The 20,979-nt window shown below is 40.9% G+C and overlaps 1 protein-coding gene across 10 annotated transcripts in view; it reads left to right on the plus strand.

Moving 5' to 3' along the window:
- PRICKLE2 (prickle planar cell polarity protein 2) overlaps nucleotides 1-20,979 on the plus strand; it is a 321,790-nt gene that overhangs the window by 227,164 nt on the left and 73,647 nt on the right. For all 10 annotated transcript variants that reach the window (XM_072785517.1, XM_072785518.1, XM_072785519.1 and 7 more), the window contains one exon: nucleotides 5,163-5,346. In XM_072785517.1, coding sequence (XP_072641618.1) covers nucleotides 5,163-5,346 — 184 coding nt within the window. The remainder of the gene's footprint in view (nucleotides 1-5,162; nucleotides 5,347-20,979) is intronic.

The following is a 20,979-nucleotide window of genomic DNA, read 5'->3' on the forward strand; positions in this document are numbered from 1 at the left end:
GTAGGTACTTGATGGTTGTTGAGTGACAAAATAGGCCCTTAGCCATCTCCCCTTTCTCTGTTCTGTTCATAGTTCTACTCAGTGAGATTCATTCTGGATCTGGTTCTGTATTCTGTATTTTGTTATTTTCTTGTCTTTTTTTCTTTTCCTGGGACTTCAGTTCGTTAGATTATGTCCTTCAAACATTAAATATTGCACTTTTCCCTGCAGTGCCGAATACATGAGTTGCACAGATCAATATTTTGGAGGCTGAGTTTGGCAAAAAATCTTTTACATTTTGTTTGAAAAGTATGACTTTCTAGTATAAACCATAAGTCACCAAAGAGCTTCCTAAACTTGCTAAAACACACTGAGTTTTTTTTTTTTTTTCTCTTAAGTCATTAACTGGTATAAAAATAACTGGAGAGGAAAATCCCTGACCACTTCCTAACACCCTTGACTTCTTTACAGTAGCTGGTTAATTAAAGAGTTACTGTTAAAATGGGCTCTGACTATTTTTAAAAGCAGCAGCCAAGGTTTGGAAGAAACCCCTTTGAGTTTGGAGATGCAAACCAGATCCAAGTGTGCATTCTGTCTGTGTATATTTTCGATCTGATGAAAAGCAGGAAGTGGGAGAATCTGACAAGCCTGACTTGGCTGAACTAAACTGATTTTGTTTCTTGAGTACATTTTGGTGTCAAATGTTAGGCATAAGACATTAATAGAGTGAGGACAAAAACCAACTGATCATCTTAATAGTTGGAAAAAACATTTGACAAAACCCAATACCCTTCTGTCATTAAAAAAAAAAAAAAAACACTCAACAAACTAGCGTAGAAAGAATCTTCTTCAACTTGATAAAGGGCATCTACAAAAAGCCTAGAGCTAAATAATACTTGATGGTGAAAGATTGGATGTTTTTCCTTAAGATCAAGAACAAGACAAAGATATCTGCCACTGCCACTTCTGTTGACCGTTGTGCTGAAGGTTGTAGCCAGGGCAATAAGGCAAGACAAAGACATAAAAGGTATCAAATTGGAAAAGAAAGAATAAAACTATCTCCATTTGTAGATGACATGATCTTGCATATGGGAAATGCTAAGGAATACAAACACATACACCATACTCTTAAAACTGAAAAAAACTAGTTCAACAAGATCGTATGATGGAAGATCAATGTACAAGCATTCTTGGTGTTTCTATACCATAACAATGTGAAAAGGAAATTAAGCAAACAATTTTACAATAGCATTAAAAGAATAAAATACTTGGGAATAAACTTAACAAAAAATATGTAAGACTCATGACAGAAAACCATAAAATAGCATTGAAAGAAACTAAAATAGACTGAAATAAATGGAAAGACATCTTTCGTTCATGAATTGGAAGATCTAATATTGTTAAGATAGCAGTATTCTCAAAATTGATCTCTAGATTCAGTGCAATTCCTGTTGGAATCCCAGCTAGATTTTTTGCAAAAAACGGGCAAGTTAATCCAAAATTCATATTTTATGATACAAATGCCAGGGACCTAAGAGAGCCAACACAATTTTTTTTAAGGACAAAGCTGGACAACTCATATTCACAATTTCAAAACCTACTGCAAAACTACAGTAATGAAGACAGAGTGGTAATGGCATAAGGTAGACAGAGAACTCAATGGACTAGAACTGAAAATCCAAAAATAAACTCTTACATTTATGATCAACTGATTTTTGACAAAGACACCAAGACAACCCAAAGGAAAAAGAATCGAGTTTTTAACCAATGGTGCTAAGACAGTTGAATAACTACATGAGTATGAAGTTGGACTCCTAACTTACACCATGCATGAAAACCAATTCAAAATGGAATATAGACCTAAATATAAGAGCTAAAGCCGGGGATCCTTGGGTGGCTCAGCGGTTTGGCGCCTGCCTTCAGCCCAGGGCGTGATCCTGGAGTCCCGGGATCAAGTCCCACATCAGGCTCCCTGCGTGGAGCCTGCTTCTCCCTCTGCCTGTGTCTCTGCCTCTCTCTTTCTTTCTCTCCCTGTGTCTCTCATGAATAAATAAATAAAATATTTTTTTAAAAAGAGCTAAAGCCATAAACATCTTAGATGAAAACATAGGAGTAAATCTTTATGAATTTGAGTTAGACAAGGTTTCTTAGATGTGACACCAAAAGCACAAAGCATAGCAGAAGACTTTATCAGAATAAGAAACTTTGGTGCTTCAGTAGTCATATCAAGAATGTGGCAACCAGGGGCGCCTGAGTGGTTCAGTTAAGTATCTGACTCTTGATTTTGGCTCAGGTCATGATCTCAGGGTTGTAAGATCAGACTCTGAATCAGGCTCCATGCTGCTTAAGATTCTCTTCTTTCTCTGCCCGCCCCCCCCAATACAAATAGATAAATTAGTTAGTTAATTAATTAAAATAAAATCCCAAAGGCCTATGTTTTTAAAAAAAAAAAAACAGACTTGGAAGTGTTCATACAATTAAAAAAAGAAGTGAAGACCACCCACAAAATGGGAGAATATTTTTACAAATCTTATTTCTGATAAAGGACTTATATTCAGAAATATATATATATAAAGAATGCTTATAATTCAACAAGAAAAAGACAACAATTTTAAAAATGGACTAAGACTTTTTTTTTTAAGATTTTATTTATTTATTCATAGAGACACACGGGGATGGGGCGGGGGGGGGGGGAGGCAGAGGGAGAAGCAGGCCCCATGCAGGGAGCCTGACGTGGGACTCGATCCTGGGTCTCCAGGATCACACCCCAGGCTGCAGGCGGCGCCAAACCGCTGCGCCACCAGGGCTGCCCGGACTAAGACTTTCAATGGACACTTCTCCAAAGAGGAGAAGTGTATTTAATAAAAATAATAAAAATTTAATTAAAAAAAAGTGTATTTAATAAAATAAAAAGATGCTCAGTATCATTAGCTATTAATGAAGTACAAATCAAAACCACAATAAGATGGACACTTCTCCAAAGAGGAGAAGTGTATTTAATAAAAATAATAAAAATTTAATAAAAAGAAGTGTATTTAATAAAATAAAAAGATGCTCAGTATCATTAGCTATTAATGAAGTACAAATCAAAACCACAATGTCACTCCACACCCACTAGGATGGAAACAATGGAAAGATATTAACAAGTGTGGCAAGGATATAAAGAAAATAAAACAGTCATTCATTAATGGTGGGAATATAAAAACGGTGCAGCTATTTCTGAAAAACAGTTTGACAGTTCCTCAAAATGTTAAACATAAGGTTACCATATGACCTAGCAATTCTACTCCTGGATATATACTCAAGAAAATTGAAAACCTGTGTTCACACAAAAACACTTGTATATAAATATTTAGAGCAGTATTATTCACAAAAATAAAAATAGTGGAAATAATCCAAATGTCCAACTGATGAATGGATGAACAAAATGTAATATATCCATTCTCTGGAATATTATAATGCAATAAAAAGGAAGGAAGGATTGTCACATGCTACAACATGAATTAATCTTGAAAACATCCTACTCTGTAAAAGAAGCCAGTTTCAAAAAACTACATATTGCATGATTCCATACATATGCCTTTCTAGAACAGGCAAAGCCACATAGAGACAAAAAAAAAAAAAGAAAAAAAAAAACAGATAAGTGGTTGTCAGGGCCTGGGGTTGAAGGGGAGAGGATTGTGGAAAGTCACTGCTAACGTGCCTTGGGTTTCTTTTGGGATGATGAAAACATTCTACCATTAAATAGTGGTGAGAGTTTTAAACTCTGTGAATGTCTAAAAGCCAGTGATTTGTACATTTTAAAATGATGACCTTTATGGTACAGGAATTCTATCTTAACAAAGCTGTTGTCAAAAAATTAGGCATATGTGGGGATTCTGAACCCTCTCATTGCCTCAATAAGATGCTACTGAAACTAATCATAAAGATCTGAGTACCACGTAGAACAGCTCATTTTCTAAAAATTTTCCTCCTTGATTTCTTTTTCTTCTCTTTTTCATTGGTAGAAGCTAGAAATGCTTTTGTACTGCTGACATCAACCTTTTTACTGCTTCATCATTTTTGTAGCCATGGAAAAGGGAACAGATGGTAACCTTAAAAGAGAAATGTTCAACTTTGGGGAGAGATTTTATCTTTGGCTGCTACCTTTTGAAATAATTCACATGCATGATCCTCTTATACTGTATTTAAAAAAAAAAAAAAAAAACAACCAATGTGGGAAAGATTTGGGTTTCTGATTGGAATTTCAAACCTATGGGGATATTTACTAGAGGTGAAAATGTCTTTCCCATGAGATCTTAGGGCCAGATTTGTTTGGTGGGAAAATATATTCTTACTCTTTTTCTTAAAGAAAACCTCGCGGGCAGTTCTCTTTAAAACCTTCCAGAGCTGGTCGCTCAGTGGTTTAGCGCCACCTTCAGCCCAGGGCGTGATCCTGGAGACACAGGATCGAGTCCCACATCAGGCTCCCTGCATGGAGCCTCCCTGCATGTCTCTCTGTGTCTCTTGTGAATAAATAAATAAAATATTTAAAAAAAAAAAAACTTCCAGGGCAGCCCGGGTGGCTCAGCGGTTTAGCGCCACCTTCAGCCCAGGGCGTGATCCTGGAGACTGAGGCTCGAGTTCCACATCCAGCTCCCTGGATGAAGCCTACTTCTCCCTCTGCCTGTGTCTCTGCCGCTCTCTCAGTGTCTCTCATGAATAAATAAGTAAGATCTTAAAAAATAAAATAAAACCGCCTAAGCTTCTAGGAAATGCAAATGGTATGTTGTCAGCATTTGTTAAGTCCCCTGGTAATATTTCTGATCATCATATGTATTATGTCGATTTAATTACTATTCTAGTTAAAATTGTAGTCATGGTCCCTATCCAGTGCTCTAATAAAAGATATTTTGACATGATTTTTGGGATATTGATTTAGAAGAAGAGGTGGGAGTCCATGTTCAAATATTCTCATCAGGCTTACCTGGTGGCCTCTGACCTTTCGTGACATTTCCACATGTGCAGCACCACACCTTCAAGAAGACAGGCATGCTGTGGAGTACCGCTTTAGATGCTCTTGCCAAAAGCCAGTTGCCAAGGAATGTGTTTATGGTTTGGGATCCAAGGGCTGGTGACTGGCAGCCAGATGATCAATGGTTTCTTTTACCTTCCTTCTTACCTCCTACCTTTGCTGCTTGCAGGAAGATCTGCCTACACTGCAAGTGCCCTCAGGAGGAGCACATGGTGACAGTGATGCCCCTAGAGATGGAGAAGACTGTCAGCAAACTCATGTTTGACTTCCAGAGGAACTCCACATCAGATGACGACTCGGGCTGTGCCTTGGAGGAGTACGCTTGGATCCCGCCGGGGCTGAAGCCTGAACAGGTACCATTCTTGATGGGGAGGGCAAGTGTGGTTTGGGCTGTTTTTCTTTGTCCTGCTCGTCCTTCTTCATTCCAGTTCAGAAGGAAGAGTTCATTTTGCTGATTCAGACAAGTGGCTGGGGCTCCACGGGTTGGCGACATCTGGGGCACCAGTGGGTACTGAAGAAGAGAAAAGAAACTGAGTCCTGTGTGGGCCATTGCTCATTTGTTCTGGGTTGCTATTATTCACTGTCAACAGAAGATGGAAACTTCTCAGAAATGTTGGCTTTGAGACATTAGGGAGGGAGACTTGATTTTTGGAGAGGGAAAGGGAGTGCTACATTGGCCAATAGTCTTAATGATTCTTTGTTAAAGGAGAGTGAGGAAATAAGGATTTGCCTTATTCCTCCCAGTGATATATGCTGTGTTTAATTCTAAGTTCAGCCTTGCTTTACAAAGAAAGACATTGGCATTTCCTGAAATATTTGGCAATACCTACAGGCCATAAGTATTATTGGCTCAATTAGATGAACTTTGTTTCTTTCACTGCATTTTTCTCAATAGTATATACACTCTTCGCTTTGTATTTCTATACTTGGGGTTTTCTCTTTCACCAACCTTCTGTTGGTTTAGAAGCTGGACACTTTTCATGGTCCTGGAGAGCTCCACCCCTATTTTTGCCTTGTGACACAGAAGATGGCTTTCTCTAGTGATCTTTCCCTATGGCTGACAGAATGTTTTGAAGCTTAAAATACCCCAAAATTTTGATGTCAGGAACTTTCAGGATGATAAGTCTTCCAGGAAATGTTCTTTGTGATTAGGCAAGGCTGAAGAATTTGCAAACAACTCAAGAATGGACCCTCAGTAACATCCCTTTGGCCATTTCTCATTCTCTTCTTCTAGTATTTGAGAGCACAAACTGGCACCTGAAATCAAGTACACAGGCAGGATTTGCTTAGCTAGAAAAGTATTATTTAAAATTTTGAATTAGGGGGAGGTGGGCAGGGGGTTGGGGTGACTGGGTGATGGGCACTGAGGGGGGCACTTGGCGGGATGAGTACTGGGTGTTATGCTATATGTTGGCAAATTGAACTCCAATAAAAAAAATTAAAATAAAATTTTGAATTAGTTACTAATTCTTAAAAATTAGGAATTTTTATGTAGAAATTCATATCGATGTCTGAAGAACTGAAGATCTGGCATCTCATCCCTGCAAGGATTGGTGCTGGCCAGTTAGCTGAGCGCTGGCCATTCATTCTAGGCAGTTGGATCTCTCTAGGTCACCCAGCCACTTTGTGTTACCTTCCTAAGCTCTGAAGACATTTCATTTTTTGTGATCTCTTTTCTCATTCTTCTAAGGAAGAAAATGTTATAGAACAGAAAACATTCTCAGAAAATAATCTCCACGAGGATTTGGGGAGTTCTGTGTTGAGATATTAGCTGCAAGAAATAAGAACATTTTCTCTCAGTTTGCAGGTTGTTATATCTTTATTTCCTTCTGTTTTGGTGAAGATGGTATTATTAAAGAGTAAGCTTCAGAAGAATGAGAGTATTTGATTGAGTTTGTCTGAACACTCAAAAGAGGTGGTGGATGACTGAATATCTTTGTTTGACATCACCATTCTGCTGCCAGTGTTTGAGCATGGAGTTTTCACACCTAGATACATCTGTGAGCTTGTTTCATTTTCTTGCTAACCTCATTTCCAGCAGCTTCTAAGAGACCCATCTTTCTTTTGTTCACATTGCTTTCTACTAAAAACTGGCCCCTGAAATTCTGAAGTTAAGCTATTTGGGGTTTCCTGCTTATGTAGAAGACCATGAAACATTATTCTGAGATTTTCAGATGCAGGGAAAAATTTCTGTTGGCTTAAGAGAACAGACAGTTGCAGAAGCTGGGGTCTTGGTTCAGTTCACAATTCCAAAAGTGAATGCGGATAGTGTTTTTGAGGGCCGCTTGACTCATCCAAAATGAACGTTTTGGGGAAACAAAAACCAACTTTCTTTGATTTGTTTGACAGAAAACAATTAATGCTATTAAACAAATGGTTTTAATTATGTCCATTGAAAGGATATTCCCATCTCTTATAATTCTGCTATTCCTTGGATGGTTTTCTCTATTCCCTGAATTTATTCAAACCTATGTGACACAGATGGTTAGGAAGGGCAGTTGTTCTCTAGAGAGAGACTCTCTCTTCAAGCTGTTTGAAGGGCTGTATATTTGCCTAATAAAATAGGAGTCTGTATTTAAAGGTATTTGAAGGGATCATGCTGCATAAGAGAAATGGGGTTCAAATTTTAAAATTACGAGATCTTTTAAAATCTATTACTTATGGAACTACTTATAGATTTAAAGATTTTTTAAAAGCTGTGTAGAATGTTTTAAGATTAGACAAATTTGAAACCCTGAATGCCTTTCACTAAAAATTCTGATGTTTACTATCATGTTTAGTTGTCTCTGATTTAAGAAACTTCATTTTTCTATCAAGAGAAATTACAATGAAAGTTGAATGCTTTGTGCCACAGGCGAAATACTAAAGACCAGTTAGGGTTGAGAGTAATGTGCTTTCATTTCTGGTAGAAACCTTTCATTTTACTCCCTGATCATGGGGTTGGTAATATACTTTCAGGTGATACTCTTTATTATTCTATTTCTTCTGAGAAATGCCTTCAATTAAATATAATGCACACGGAAGTCACCTCCCACTTAGGGAGGTGTTTTTGAATAGGGGCATTTAATTTCATAAAAACCTACTACTGCAAAACCCAACCATCTTAAAGTAATGTGAAAAGTGATAAATATAATAGATGATGCCAGAAAGGAAGAGCATTTATGCTGTGATTCTTAATGACTGGCCTAAAAAGTCATGAGTGAGGTTGCTCCGATCCTCCCCCCTTTGTTCACTTCTGATGTTTCTATGACATCAGAAAGCCCTCCAGTACCTGAACTGTCCTAATTGCCCATCCAGTTTCTTTAAAGCTCCAGTTTGTCTTCAAATCAGTTTATAGTATGTGCCCCATCTTATAGAGCTGTTATTGTGATAAATTTACAGTAGATGGTACTTCAGAAAAAAAATTGGAGGATTTTTAACAAGCCATGAGACAAGCAAATGGTGGCCACCTGGGTGGTTCAGTGGTTGAGGGTCTGCCTTTCGCTCAAATTGTGGTCCTGGGGTCCTGGGGTTGAGTTCTGCATTGGGCTGCCCACAGGAAGCCTGTTTATCCCTCTGCCTGTGTCTCTGCCTCTCTCTCTCTGTGTGTGTCTCTCATGAATAAAGAAATAAAATCTTTGAAACAAAAGAAAAGAGAGGCAGGCAAATGGTGAACATGATTTCTGTACCTGAGCACTATTGGAATTCTGGGCTGGATAATTCTTTGCTGTTGGGGCTATCCTGTGCAGTGTAGGATGACTAGCAGTTTCCTTGTCTTCTACTCATGAGATACCAGAAGCACACAACACCTGTTCCTCTAGACTTTGAGGTGACCCAACCTCTCTCCAGGCAGTGCCCAGTGATCCTGGGGGTTAGGTTGGGCACCCCAGTTGAGAACCACTGAATGAAAGTGATGTTGAAACCTAAAGGATCTGTCAGCAAAAATTCTGGCCCAATCAAAACATAAAATTCTGACTCACATCAGCAGACATTTGTTTGAGTACCTACCATGTTCTAGCTCCAGTTTAATAGCTGCTCCCTTGTAACAGGGTCAAGTATTTGGCAGAGGGAAAACATGGTGATTCCTTGCTGTTTGAACAGGGGCCAGTGCTCTCCGAACAGACCCCATGGTGCTCAATAAGACAAAAGAAGAATCCGAGTGTTATGAGGAGCAGGCAGTGGTGGGTGGGTCACCTTTTGTTCTCCAAAACAGAAATCGCTTTTTGATTAAGGAAAGCTGGCTTATTGGAAAACAAACAAACAAACAAACCAGAAAGAAGAGAAAATATAAAACACCTAAGGAAGTGGATCAAAATCCTCCATCATTCCACCAATCCAGGAGTATTGTTTTGTAACCTTTATTGTATGCATGTAGCAAGTATCTTTGTAATAGGAGTACTTTCTGTTTTGTTTTGGACAAAAATGTGATGACGCTGTCCACTTACTCTGACTTTTGTTTCACTTCATGTATTGTGAACATTTTTTGGTATCCGTGTATTTAGATCCAACTTATCCTTTCGGAGGTTGTCTGGTCTTCACTGATATTTTCTAACCTGGAAAGGTACCATCCACCACTAGGGAGCATTTGGAAATGTATGTTCAGAAGGGGGTACTTTGTCAAAATAACTCTACTAGCATTAAAATGGGTAGGCTTGGATGCTTAACATCCTGAAAATTACCAGATGATCCTGCGCAAAGAAGCAGCCACCCCTCCCGAATGCCAAGAGTACCACCCCTGAGCCAAAGGTCTATTTTTGACTGTGTGCCTTGTTGGCAGCTTTCTTCCACATTAAATAAGATGGGCAGTAGCCCTCCGTCTTGCACATTCGCCTATTCCTCACAATTCTTAGAGGCAGAATGGTCTCATGTAAACCTTTTTAAGGCTTTTGATTTATGGTGACAAACTGCTATCTGGAAAGTTAACTAACTGGTAAGTCCTCTGGGTAGACAGTCTTCATTACGACCATGTCAATTTGGTTTTTTTTTTTTTTTTTTTTTTTTTTCTGTTAATTCTACTCATTACTCCATGCAAACCTGAAGAGACCATCAGGTTGTGTCTCCTGAGTTGTGTCTCCTTTCCATCCATGTTTTGGATGCTCTAGGGATCTGTGGAAGATTCTCAAATATGAAGGCACCAATCCTTGGTACTCCAAACATTAGTAATATCACCTTGACCTTTACTGTGGTTTTGCTCATAAAGAGTGGTGATTCAGTTACTTCTCCAGAAGTACTTGCACATCAAACCAACATAGGAAAGATGAAGATATCAGGGGTAATTGTCTGATGTTTGGCTTTTTTTTCTTTCTTTTTCTTTTTTAAGATTTTATTTATTTGAGAGAGAGGAAGGGAGAGAGAGCATGAGCAGGGTGGAGAGACAGAGGGAGAGGGAGAAGCAGGCTCCCCACTGAGCAGGAAGCCTGACACAAGGCTCGACCCCAGGACCCCAGAATCATGACCCGAGCCAAAGGCAGACACTTAACTGGCTGAGCCACCTAGGTGCGTCTGAGCCACCCAGGTGCCCCTGATGTTTGACTTTCATAGTATTCCACAACATGTGGCAAAGCAGACCATCCAGTAGTACCTACAGGAGGGGGTGAATTAGTTGGTTTTGAGCTCTATGTAAGTCTACAACATCTCTCTTAGAGGTACATAAAATTCTGTGTTTGACTTTCAAGGCAGTGACTTTTGCTCATCCATCAAGTATCAGATTAAATGTGTTTCCTCAGGGAGCTTCTGTGGCCATTTTCTACTTCCAACAGAAGATTAGGTCCCCAGTTACATACTCTGTAGCAATCACTGCTACTACTACTTAAGACTTTTCAAAAAAAAAAAGACTTTTCAAACATAATTAGATACTTACTGGTGTAATTATCTGTTTGATATTTGCCTCCTCCACTCTGCTCTAAGATCCAAGAGGGCTGGGATCGTGTCTGGTTTGTTCTTCAGGAATCCTCCACCTCCTAGCACAGAGCCTGACCATGGCAGCCACCCAGCTAATAGTTGATAAGAGACAGGCAGATGACTGGGGTCCTCTGCAGAAGCAGAAAGGCTCAGGATAAAAAGTCTTCAAAATGTTCTTCTACATTAAGGATGGTTCTGTATCAATTTTTCCTACTCCCCTAACCATCTCGATTACTTCAGAGTTTTCTCAGCCAACAAGGGGCAGGAGATGGGTGGCCTCTCATGAAGGACTGTGCTCTAGCACACACATGAAGCAGCACTGCTAGCTCCAAGACCCAGATCTGGAGCCAGGTGGAAAGAGCCAAGGGCCTGGCAGGGAGTCACTTGTGTCCCAAATGTAGGGAGCCCTTTGGGAGCCACAGGGTGAAGAGGAAGCAGCGTGGTCCAGAGGGAAGAACCTCACCTCTAGAGTCAGACCCAACTGGCTGCTGCTCCCTCTCTTTCTGGCCTCAGCAAGGATGTTTGGCTTCCAAAAGCCTCGGTTTTCTGATGATGGTGATGATGATGATGATGACGACGACGACGACGACAACAACAGTGCGGAAAATTATTAACACCTGTTATTTGCCCACTAGTTTTTAACTTTGCTTACATGATCCTGTTTCATTCTGGAAACAGCCTTATTTGGTAATTATTATTCCTGCCTATGTTTCGGAGATGAATAAAGCAAGGCTCAAAGAAATTAAAACACATGCCCACGGTCACACAGCTGAGCAACAGAGACAGATTCAGCCTCAGGCAACCCGACCTGCGTACCGATACTCTCAGAGCTGTGGGCCGCAGGAGCTGCTCTGGGTCCCGAATGAGGGATGCACACAGAAGGTGCTAGATAAAATGGTTGTCACCTTACTGCCCTTCCTGTGAAGCTGTGGTGACACGGATGACTATTGCCCCGAGCAGGCAGGAGGAGGGGGGAAGGGATCTTTAAGCCACCAGGACAGGGGAAGGTTAGGTGGGGGTGGAGGAGGTGAGTGGAGCATAGGCTTAGCAGGAGTCCTAGATCCCTTCCCAGCCTTCTCAAGGACTTCAGTAAAATCATTTTTAATTCTGCAATACAGAGGCCTTCCTGTTCCCTGGGTTGTCTGCTGTGTGAGTGTTGTAAAGGTGCACCGTCTTTCTGATGAAGTTCTGGCTCCCCTCAGCCAGAGCAACTTGGACAGGGCCCACCTGGAGCCACCTGACCATGCGAATTCTCTCATGCACCCAGCAGGTTTCTGGGCTGCCTGCTGATAAAAACAGCTCTGCCGCCCACTTCCCTCCATGCCTGAGGAGGTCTCCTGCAACATCCCGGTCACCAGGCCTGGGAGGAGTGAGTCCCTGGGGCATCTTCTGTAGGCTGCTCTGAGTGCAAAGAGAGCCTTTCCAAGAAGAATATTCTACAAATCAACCCACCCTCACCCCCCCACCCCCCCACCCCCACCCCACTCCCCGGGAATCAACAGGTCAGCAGGAGGCATCACTCCTGGTCTGGCCTCTCTTTGTCACTTAGAGCATTTTTAGGACCTGTCTCTAACGAGTGAGCTTGGCAGTGTTCCACGGGATTGCATTCCCCCCTGAGATTGTGGATTGCATTCCTCCTGAGAGTGTATGGAGTGAATCAGAGAGTATGCTGGAGAATTTTGTCGAAAGGAAATAGCAGTTGGGCTTTTTTCATGCACTCATTCACTTATCCAAGAGATACTAGCATTTAGCTATTATGCTTCAGGCACTACTCTAGGCACTAAGGATAAAACAGTAAACAAGATAATTAAGGTTTCTACTAGATTGTAGTTGCAAGGGGGTGGGTGTTAGAGACATAAATTAGAAAATAAATCAATGTTCAAGATAATCCAAGATCAAAAAAAAGATAATCCAAGACTGTGATAAGTGAAAAAACAATGATGTTAATAATGGCGATATGAACATTTGGCATCAGGCATTACCCTAGGTGCTTTACAAGTTGTGTCCCAGTTAATCCATACCATGAAGAAAATACAGCAACTTCTGTGATAATGGATGTGGGCTGGAGTGTTGGAGGGACCAGCTAATCTAGACCAATTGGTCAGGGACGGCCTCTCTGGGGAGGTGGTATTTGAACTATTGCTGAAGGACATGAAGAAGCCGGGCATGCAAAGATCTAGCTTCACAGATGGTACACGACCCACTTGTATGAAGCTCGGAAGTGAAACGAAATCGCTACCAACTTTGTATTTGCTTGAAGATATTGGGCAGGGGGTCATGAACGGCTTGGGGAGAGATGAATGGAGCCCATGCAGTGTCCAGCTCTCGCCAAGGCATCCAAGGATGTGAAGGCTGCAAAACCCCACTGTCTTTTTGGTTGCCCCATCACACCTATCACCACCTTGATGTTTCTGCCTGCAGGTGAAAATAAGGCAACAGAGGGCCCCCATATGGATACTCCCTGTAGGTTTATGTCTGCGCGTTTTGTCAGATGCCCTAACCTTCTCAAATCTGAGCCTGTTGGTGGGAGTCTCACATTGTCTTGTCCACTGCCTGTGCTTGGTGCCTAAAATAATGTCTGATACATACTACTCATTCAGTAAACAGATGTCACCTGAAAAAACAATTGCATCTACTCCTTGTACAAAATATCCCTCCCTTTTGCAGGGAATATCTTGCCACCCAGAGGGGATCAGACACTCGACCAGGTTGCCACAGGTAATAAAGGGCAGAACCACGATTCACACCAGCTGTCTTTGCAACTCCAGTGCCTGTTGGGGCTCTTCCTCCTCCACCCCTCTTTCTTCTGTGGCGATCCACCCAGGATATCAGATCCAAGGAAGCAGACTTGGCATGTGTTAGAAGAGCAGGCAACGTGTGCCACACAAGGCTCTTTCATTCTTAGGGGAGGGACGTTTCTCCTAATCTCAGGTTGACTCTGGTGACTAAGGGATTCTTTTCTCCACCTCCTGTTGCTCCATCATTGCAGGAAGCAGGAAACTTCAAAGGCTGATTTTCCCCATCAACAATCTCTGTTTATCTCTGGCTCCTCTCCCGCTCTCATTCTGGCTGACAGCCCACATGGTGAGAACCACATTTCCTCTACTTCGCGCTGTGGCCCTCGTGTTCCTAGGCAGTATCACATACCTGGGCACTCAACAGTGATACTCATTCATTCAGCTTATGTTAATGGAGTGCCAACTGTATGCCAGGCAATGAGAGGCAGCCGTGAACAAACAAGTATCCCTGCCCTTCTAGAGTTGGCATGAGAGCAAAGGCTATGGACAAATTAGCAATTTGTCTGTACAAGTGAATGAGACACTTTTAGAAAATGATTCGTGCTGGAAAAGCAATAAAAATGGGAGATACGATTTAGAGCCAGAGAGGACATACTTTTTCTTGAAGAGCCATAGAGTAAATATTTTAGGCTTTGGAGGACATATAATCTCTGTCTCAAATACCCAATGCTGATATTGTAGTGGGAAAGCCGTCATAAACAGTATGTAGATGAAGAGGCATGGCCAGATAACGATAAAACTTTATTTACAAAAATAGTCAGCAGGCCTGATTCGACCCAAAGGCTGTAGTTTGCTGGTCCCTGATTTAGAGAAGCTACTTTAGATGGGGTAGCCAAGGAAGGCCTCTCTGAAGAGATGACATTTGAGCTGAGTTTTCCTTAGAATGATGGTTAGAGGGGATCCCCAGGTGGCTCAGCAGTTTGGCGCCTGCCTTTGGCCCAGGGCGTGATCCTGGGGACCCGGGATCAAGTCCCACATTGGGTTCCCTGCATGGAGCCTGCTTCTCCCTCTGCCTGTGTCTCTGCCCCCCGCCCCCCTGTGTGTCTCTCATGGATAAATAAATAAAATCTTTAAAAAAAAAAAAAAAAAAAAAAAGAATGATGGTTATTTTACCCACATTTTGTCAGCCAGTCCAGTGGTTTTCAAAGTATGGTTCCTATACCAGCAGTGTTAACACCACCTAGGTACTTATTTAAAAATGCATATTCCCAGGCTCTGTCCCAGCCCTAGTGAACCAGAACTCTGAAGGTAGGCTAATTTTTTTTTTTTTTTTTTTGACAAGGATTTCAGGTGTTTCTGATATGTGCCGAAGTTTGAGAACTGCTGCTCTAGGGTAATGGAAAAGCCAATGTTAGAAATATATGGAGCCAAATCTTGGCTCTACCAGTTATTAGCTATAGCTATGGACCTGGAGTGCCCTGAGCTTCACTCACTCTGAATGTAAAATGAAGAGGCTTATACCCAAGTCTGAAGTAGCTGTGACTACAGACTAATTCAGTTTCTCTCTAAAGACCCTAAAAGATGCTGACCCATAGTTGATCCTTATTGAGTGGCAGCTACTGTCATCACTAAGGTCATTATTTGGGTCTTCAAGATGTTGCAGCAGAGTTAGTTGCCTGTGGATAATAACAGGGAATGAGCCCCAGAAGCTATTCCCTTCCATCTCCAGCATCTTGCCCCTGACCCACGTCTCTTGAATATGGCCTGAATACAAGGCTGTTTGTTTGTTTGTTTTAAAATTTTATTTATTTATTCATGAGAGACAGAGAAAGAGAGGCATAGGCAGAGGGAGAAGCAGGCTCCATGCAGGGAGCCCGATGTGGGACTGGATCCCAGGACTCCAGGATCACATGCCTCTAGGTTGAAGGCAGACCCTCAACTGCTGAGCCACCCAGGCATCTGCCAAGGCTGTTCGTTAAAGGAGAATTCAGGATGTTTTCAAAATCCTTTCGTTGATCCTGTTCCTCAGCTTTCCCCTTGGCCTGTTAACCCAGAAATTGCTCTGGTCTCTGTTACTGTAGAACCATGAGCTTTACAGCTGTGACTCACTCCTGGGCTGGGGCCACGGTACCAACAACCAGTTTTGCCATTCATTTTCGGGCTATTGACAGTTTGTTCTCTTTAATGTGTGAAGCTATTTATGTCAAGAGGGATGGGGGCTGGCAGCTCTGGGGGAAGGGAGAGAAGAATGACAAAGTGGTTCATCTCTCTAGGCCTGCTGGGTGGTCCTGGTTCCTAAGAAGGGAATGTACAATCAAATCAGCCCTCTAAGAATGCCACAAACACCATTATTAGACTCACCAGCCGTTTGTACCACCATCTTCATTTCATTATTCTATCAGTGCATGCTGAGCTCAAAAATGGAATTTCATGGCTGCAGTGGGATGCATGGCTCTCCAACTGGATTGGATTAAATTTCTTCTAAGCGGCCTCTCCTACGTTCACCTTTGCTGTCACTCATCCTTATGCTTTCTGAGCAGTGTGAGAGGTGAGTGGGGAAGGGAGGTAGAAGGAGGCCCCAGAGCGATCTCCCGCACAGTTCTCAGGATACCAGTCACATGAACGATGGATGCTGTGTTGATCTTGGCTCCAGAAATGCACTGACATCATCACATGGCAATGGGAAATATGCCTGTGTGCAGTATTCAATAAAACTGCCTGTTAATGAACTTGTTTTCAATGGAGCTGTCAGAGATGGGGCTAGAAGCTGGGTTCAGGCTTCAGGGCCTCTACTAGATCAAATCAGCAGCCTTGTGGCCAGGTTCCATGAGCAGGGCCTTGTCAAGACTTGTGTGTAGAGTGTGATGCCTGGAGAAACCAAGACTCCTTTGCAAACATAGTAAAGGAGAGCTGCCTTTGGGGTTTCTAGCTCTCAAGATGGATGGCCCAGCCTTTACATAAAGCATTCTGGGATCCTTAGGATGGCAAGTAGGCCCTGGGACTTGGACTTCCTGCCTGAATTCACAGCTGCCCACACTTTCTGTGGACTGAGTGGCCTACCCCGTGAGTGGATGTGACAGTTGATTTACTATCAGGATGATCTCTGCCTTATTACTCATGAGATATTTTGAGTAGTTTCATGGGATTGTTGGATGAGTTTACCATCAAGTCAATTAATAACTCATCTTCTCCACCTATTCATCTGTTTCTCTGTACATTCATTTATTCACTTTGCACTCAGCCATTTATTCATTTGACCTTTAGTAAATAATCATTACCTGCAAGCCCTTCGTGCAGGTGTGATCCCAGTGTGGCTGTTTTCTGACTCCAGTGTAAAACTGGAGCTTCCCAGCCCCTGACTTGAGATTTTGCTCCATGTGACATGGACTCATTCACAGGCAGATGTAGACAACTGTCTTTATGGAAGACTCACACAGACTTCAGGCTTTGTGCTGATCTCTTGTCACTTCTTTCTTTGAAGTATCTATTCTTCTCAGCTCATAGTATTCCAGAGCGTGAACTTTGACACCCACTCGCTCTGTGTTCAAATCCTACTGTGCTGCTTCCAAACATTGACCAAGTTAGTTTGCCTTCCTGAGCTTTCCGTTCACCATCTGAAAAATAAGAATATCATTATCTAACTATAGCATGGTTGTAGGAATTAAATGAGACAATACCTTAAAGATGGGGCTTTCTTTTTAATAGTGAAAAATCGAAACCACATGTCTATCCATAAATGAGTAGGTAAAGTGTGTTGTATTCATATAGTAGAATACTATATGAATGAACTCTTGAGACATGCAACCACATGAAGGAATCTAAAAATCATTCTAAGTGAAAGAAGTCAGACCAAAAAATTATATAGTGTGATTCCATTTATATAAAACTCTAGAAAATTTAATCTATAGTGACAGAAAGCAGATCAGTGGTTACAGATAGGAGAAGTGGGGAGAGTGGGAAGGAGAAATGGCAAAAAGGAAGAGGAACTTTTGAGAGTAATAGGATTTTTTTCTCTATCTTGATTATGCTGATGGTTTTGTGGTTATATATGTATACACATATATATAGTGTGACATATATGTCAAAATTTATCAAGTTATATTCTTTGAATATGTGCAGTTTATTGTATCTCAATCTAGTGACTGAATGAACTTGCTCTTTAGCAGAAAGGAAGGAAAGCATCTTCTCATACCAATGGTGAGTTCTTCTGAGGGTTCTGTGGTTGCCTCAGAAATTAATGGAGCCTCTTGGCCAAGTGCTGTCAGAAAGAATTTGCTTAGTATTAATTATGCACAATAAAAAAGGAGATTGGAGACCGAAATTCATCAATATCCAGATGGATGGCACTAAAAAATCAATTCCACAGACTGGCTCATTTCATCATCTGTAAATTCTCTAGGACAGTGCTTAATATTTAGTTGGCACTCAGTAAATAGAGGTGGTAGTTGTTATTGCTATGGCTGATTAAAACTCAGTGATCAGATCTTGCTAAGAGAAGCTAATTATTCAGGCAGTTTCTAAATCTGAATTTTCTGCGCCAAATGGATAAATTCATAAGCTCTTGCTTGAGAGGGAATCAGGGCTGCCATATACAGTTATACAGTTTGTGCACTGCACAAAGCTTCCCGGCCAACAGGGTGATTGGAAGCTGATATTCATCTGTGCTCTGATGATTCCCCAAAGGAGGAGTACCTCTTGTTTAGCATAAGGCACCTTGCAGCTTACCTTGCTGTGATGCAGGACCTTATCAAGAGATTGGGGGATTTTTCTAATTTGTACTTAGGAGGGTATCTGTGTAATTTCCATAAAGGTACCAAAAATCTAGCAGCCACATAGAAGAGACTGTAAACATTAACTAGCCTAGCTCATTGATGACTTTATTTCTCATTTCCCTGCAATCCTGGGGTTTTGGGAAACCTCTTGTCTGACTCTTGCCAAAGGATATTAGAAGAAGTGATGATATTCCCATCCTCACTGTCATTGAGTGATTGGTAGCAGAAAGGAGGGAGGTTTCTTCCTCTTCTTTTTTTTTTTTTTTTTTCAGTTTTGATGATCAAGATTGTGAATACTTCATGCTCTTTTCTATTTTCTCCTTTCTCTTTCACATTTAAAAATCATTGCAAGCATCATAGCCTTGGACAGAGAGGTAGGCAGGGAAAGTAATTCAAATACCAACCAACCAATTTTGCTAAGCACTTGGCAACTCTTTTCATGTTTGAAGAAGAAGTTCAGATCAGTGTGGATAAATTTGACATTGAGCTTGTGCATGGTTTTGAAGCATCCATCTTCTCCTGGACCCCGTTGCTATGTGGATAATCAAGAATTCATCTGGATGATGAATATTACATAAGAAACAGCTCTGTTGAAATAAGGTCTGTGGGTGGTCTTTCCCAGGCATAGGGATTAAAAGCCAGAACAGTGATACCCGACACACCAGGAACCTGATCCACATCTGCCACTCTCTGTCTATATTTATGATTGGAGCAAGTTCTTTTACCTTGGTGAAGTCACTTTTCTTCATTTATAAAATGAAGTAGTAATGGTTCCTGCTTTATAGGGCAACAGTTACAGTACCTGGCATTTTAAGAAGCATTAGATAGAATTACTGATTGAAAAGTCCAGTTGGTGTGAAAACACTTTTCTTGGAAAGGCCCATCTGTGATAACAAAACTGAGATCTAAGTCTAAAGTGGTAGTCCAGAGAACGGGGAGAGAGAGTGGGCAGACACAAGAACTGTAGAAATAAGACCACAGAAATTACTGAATCTAAACCGTGCGTTTGGTGCTTAAGAACACACTCTGAGAGAAAGCATATGATTTGCACATGGTTACATAAAGCCAGAATTTAAGGAGCAGTGTTTATTTACTTGACCACTCTTCCCTCTACAACATCAGCGAAAATACTTAAGGACTGTAGATCTGACAGATAGATGGGAAAAAGGGTATTCAAATCCAGAAAAAGTTATGTATCAGAAAATTCAGTTTCAGACAATGACCTTAACCAAGTTTTAAGCACCTTATCGCTTTCGTTTCTCCTTTGGAAAAAAGAATATTAAATCTTTCTTCCCAATATAAAGTAAGAATAAAGAAGGTAATGTTTCCAGATCGTTAGAAAAAATCATGGTAGGGTTAGCAATAATTACTATTGATATAATAACCTCCTTTGCCTTCATAATTGTTTGCTTTTTTAATTGTTCTGTGCCTGAGAGAGGGTTCTTAAAATCCCTCATTGTATTTATAGGTTTGTTTATCCTTGTATTTCTGTTTTTGCTTTATACGTTTTGAGGCTATATTTTGAGTACCTACGTGTTTATGGTTACACTATATTTTTCTAGGTGTTTCCATTTATTATTTTGTGGCATCCTTTTTCAGTATTTTTTGCATTTGATTTATTTTAATAAAATCATTTTTAAAGGGCAGCCCGGGTGGCGCAGTGGTTTAGCGCCACCTGCAGCCCGGGGCGTGATCCTGGAGACCCAGGATCGAGTCCAACGTCCGGTTCCCTGCATGGAGCCTGCTTCTCCCTCTGTCTCTGTCTCTGTCTGTCTGTCTGTCTCTCTCTCTCTCTATCTCTCCTCTCTGTGTATTCTCGTGAAGAAATAAATAAAATCTTTTAAAAAATCATTTTTATAGTTTTTATTTTTATTTTTTACTTTTTAAGATTTTATTCATGAGAGACACACAGAGAGAGGCAGAGACACAGGCAGAGGGAAAAGCAGGCTCCATGCAGGGAGCCGGACATGGGACTCGATCCCAGGTCTCCAGGATCAGGCCGTCGACTGAAGGCGGCGCTAAACCACTGAGCCACCGGGCTGCCCCATTTTTATAGTTTTTAAAAAGCTATGAATGCTGCATTAATAATATTTTCCTGGAACATAAGTAATGAACCAGTGGCAATTACAAAGTGATCAACAATTGTATCACTAATAATTTTGAAATGACCAAGGATCAGATCATCAGTTGTAACTGATTATCACTACTAATTATATTAACTTAAATTCTAGTTTGTATAATATTAACATTGTATACCAACTTCCTTTTGGTGAGTAATTGCAAGAATGTGCCTTTTCATCCCCTTATTTCAACCTTTTCTTATGGATTTCAGTAAGCAGCATATGATAGATAATGTGTTTTTCTTTCTAATCCAAACCGATAATCCATCTTCTAATTGATGGATATAATATATTTACATTTGTTATGATAACTTAATAATTCTTACTACCACTTTTTGTTGCTTTGTGTTTGCCATCTTTTTCCTCTACTTTTTTCTATTTTCTTCTATTTTTTAATAGAAGTTTCCTTCATTTTCCTTTACCTTTGGAAAGCTATGGAGTATATTCCTATTTTTGTAGGGGTGGCTAACCATTTC

The sequence above is a fragment of the Canis lupus genome, chromosome 19, assembly GCF_048164855.1.
Source record: "Canis lupus baileyi chromosome 19, mCanLup2.hap1, whole genome shotgun sequence".
Taxonomy (NCBI): domain Eukaryota; kingdom Metazoa; phylum Chordata; class Mammalia; order Carnivora; family Canidae; genus Canis; species Canis lupus.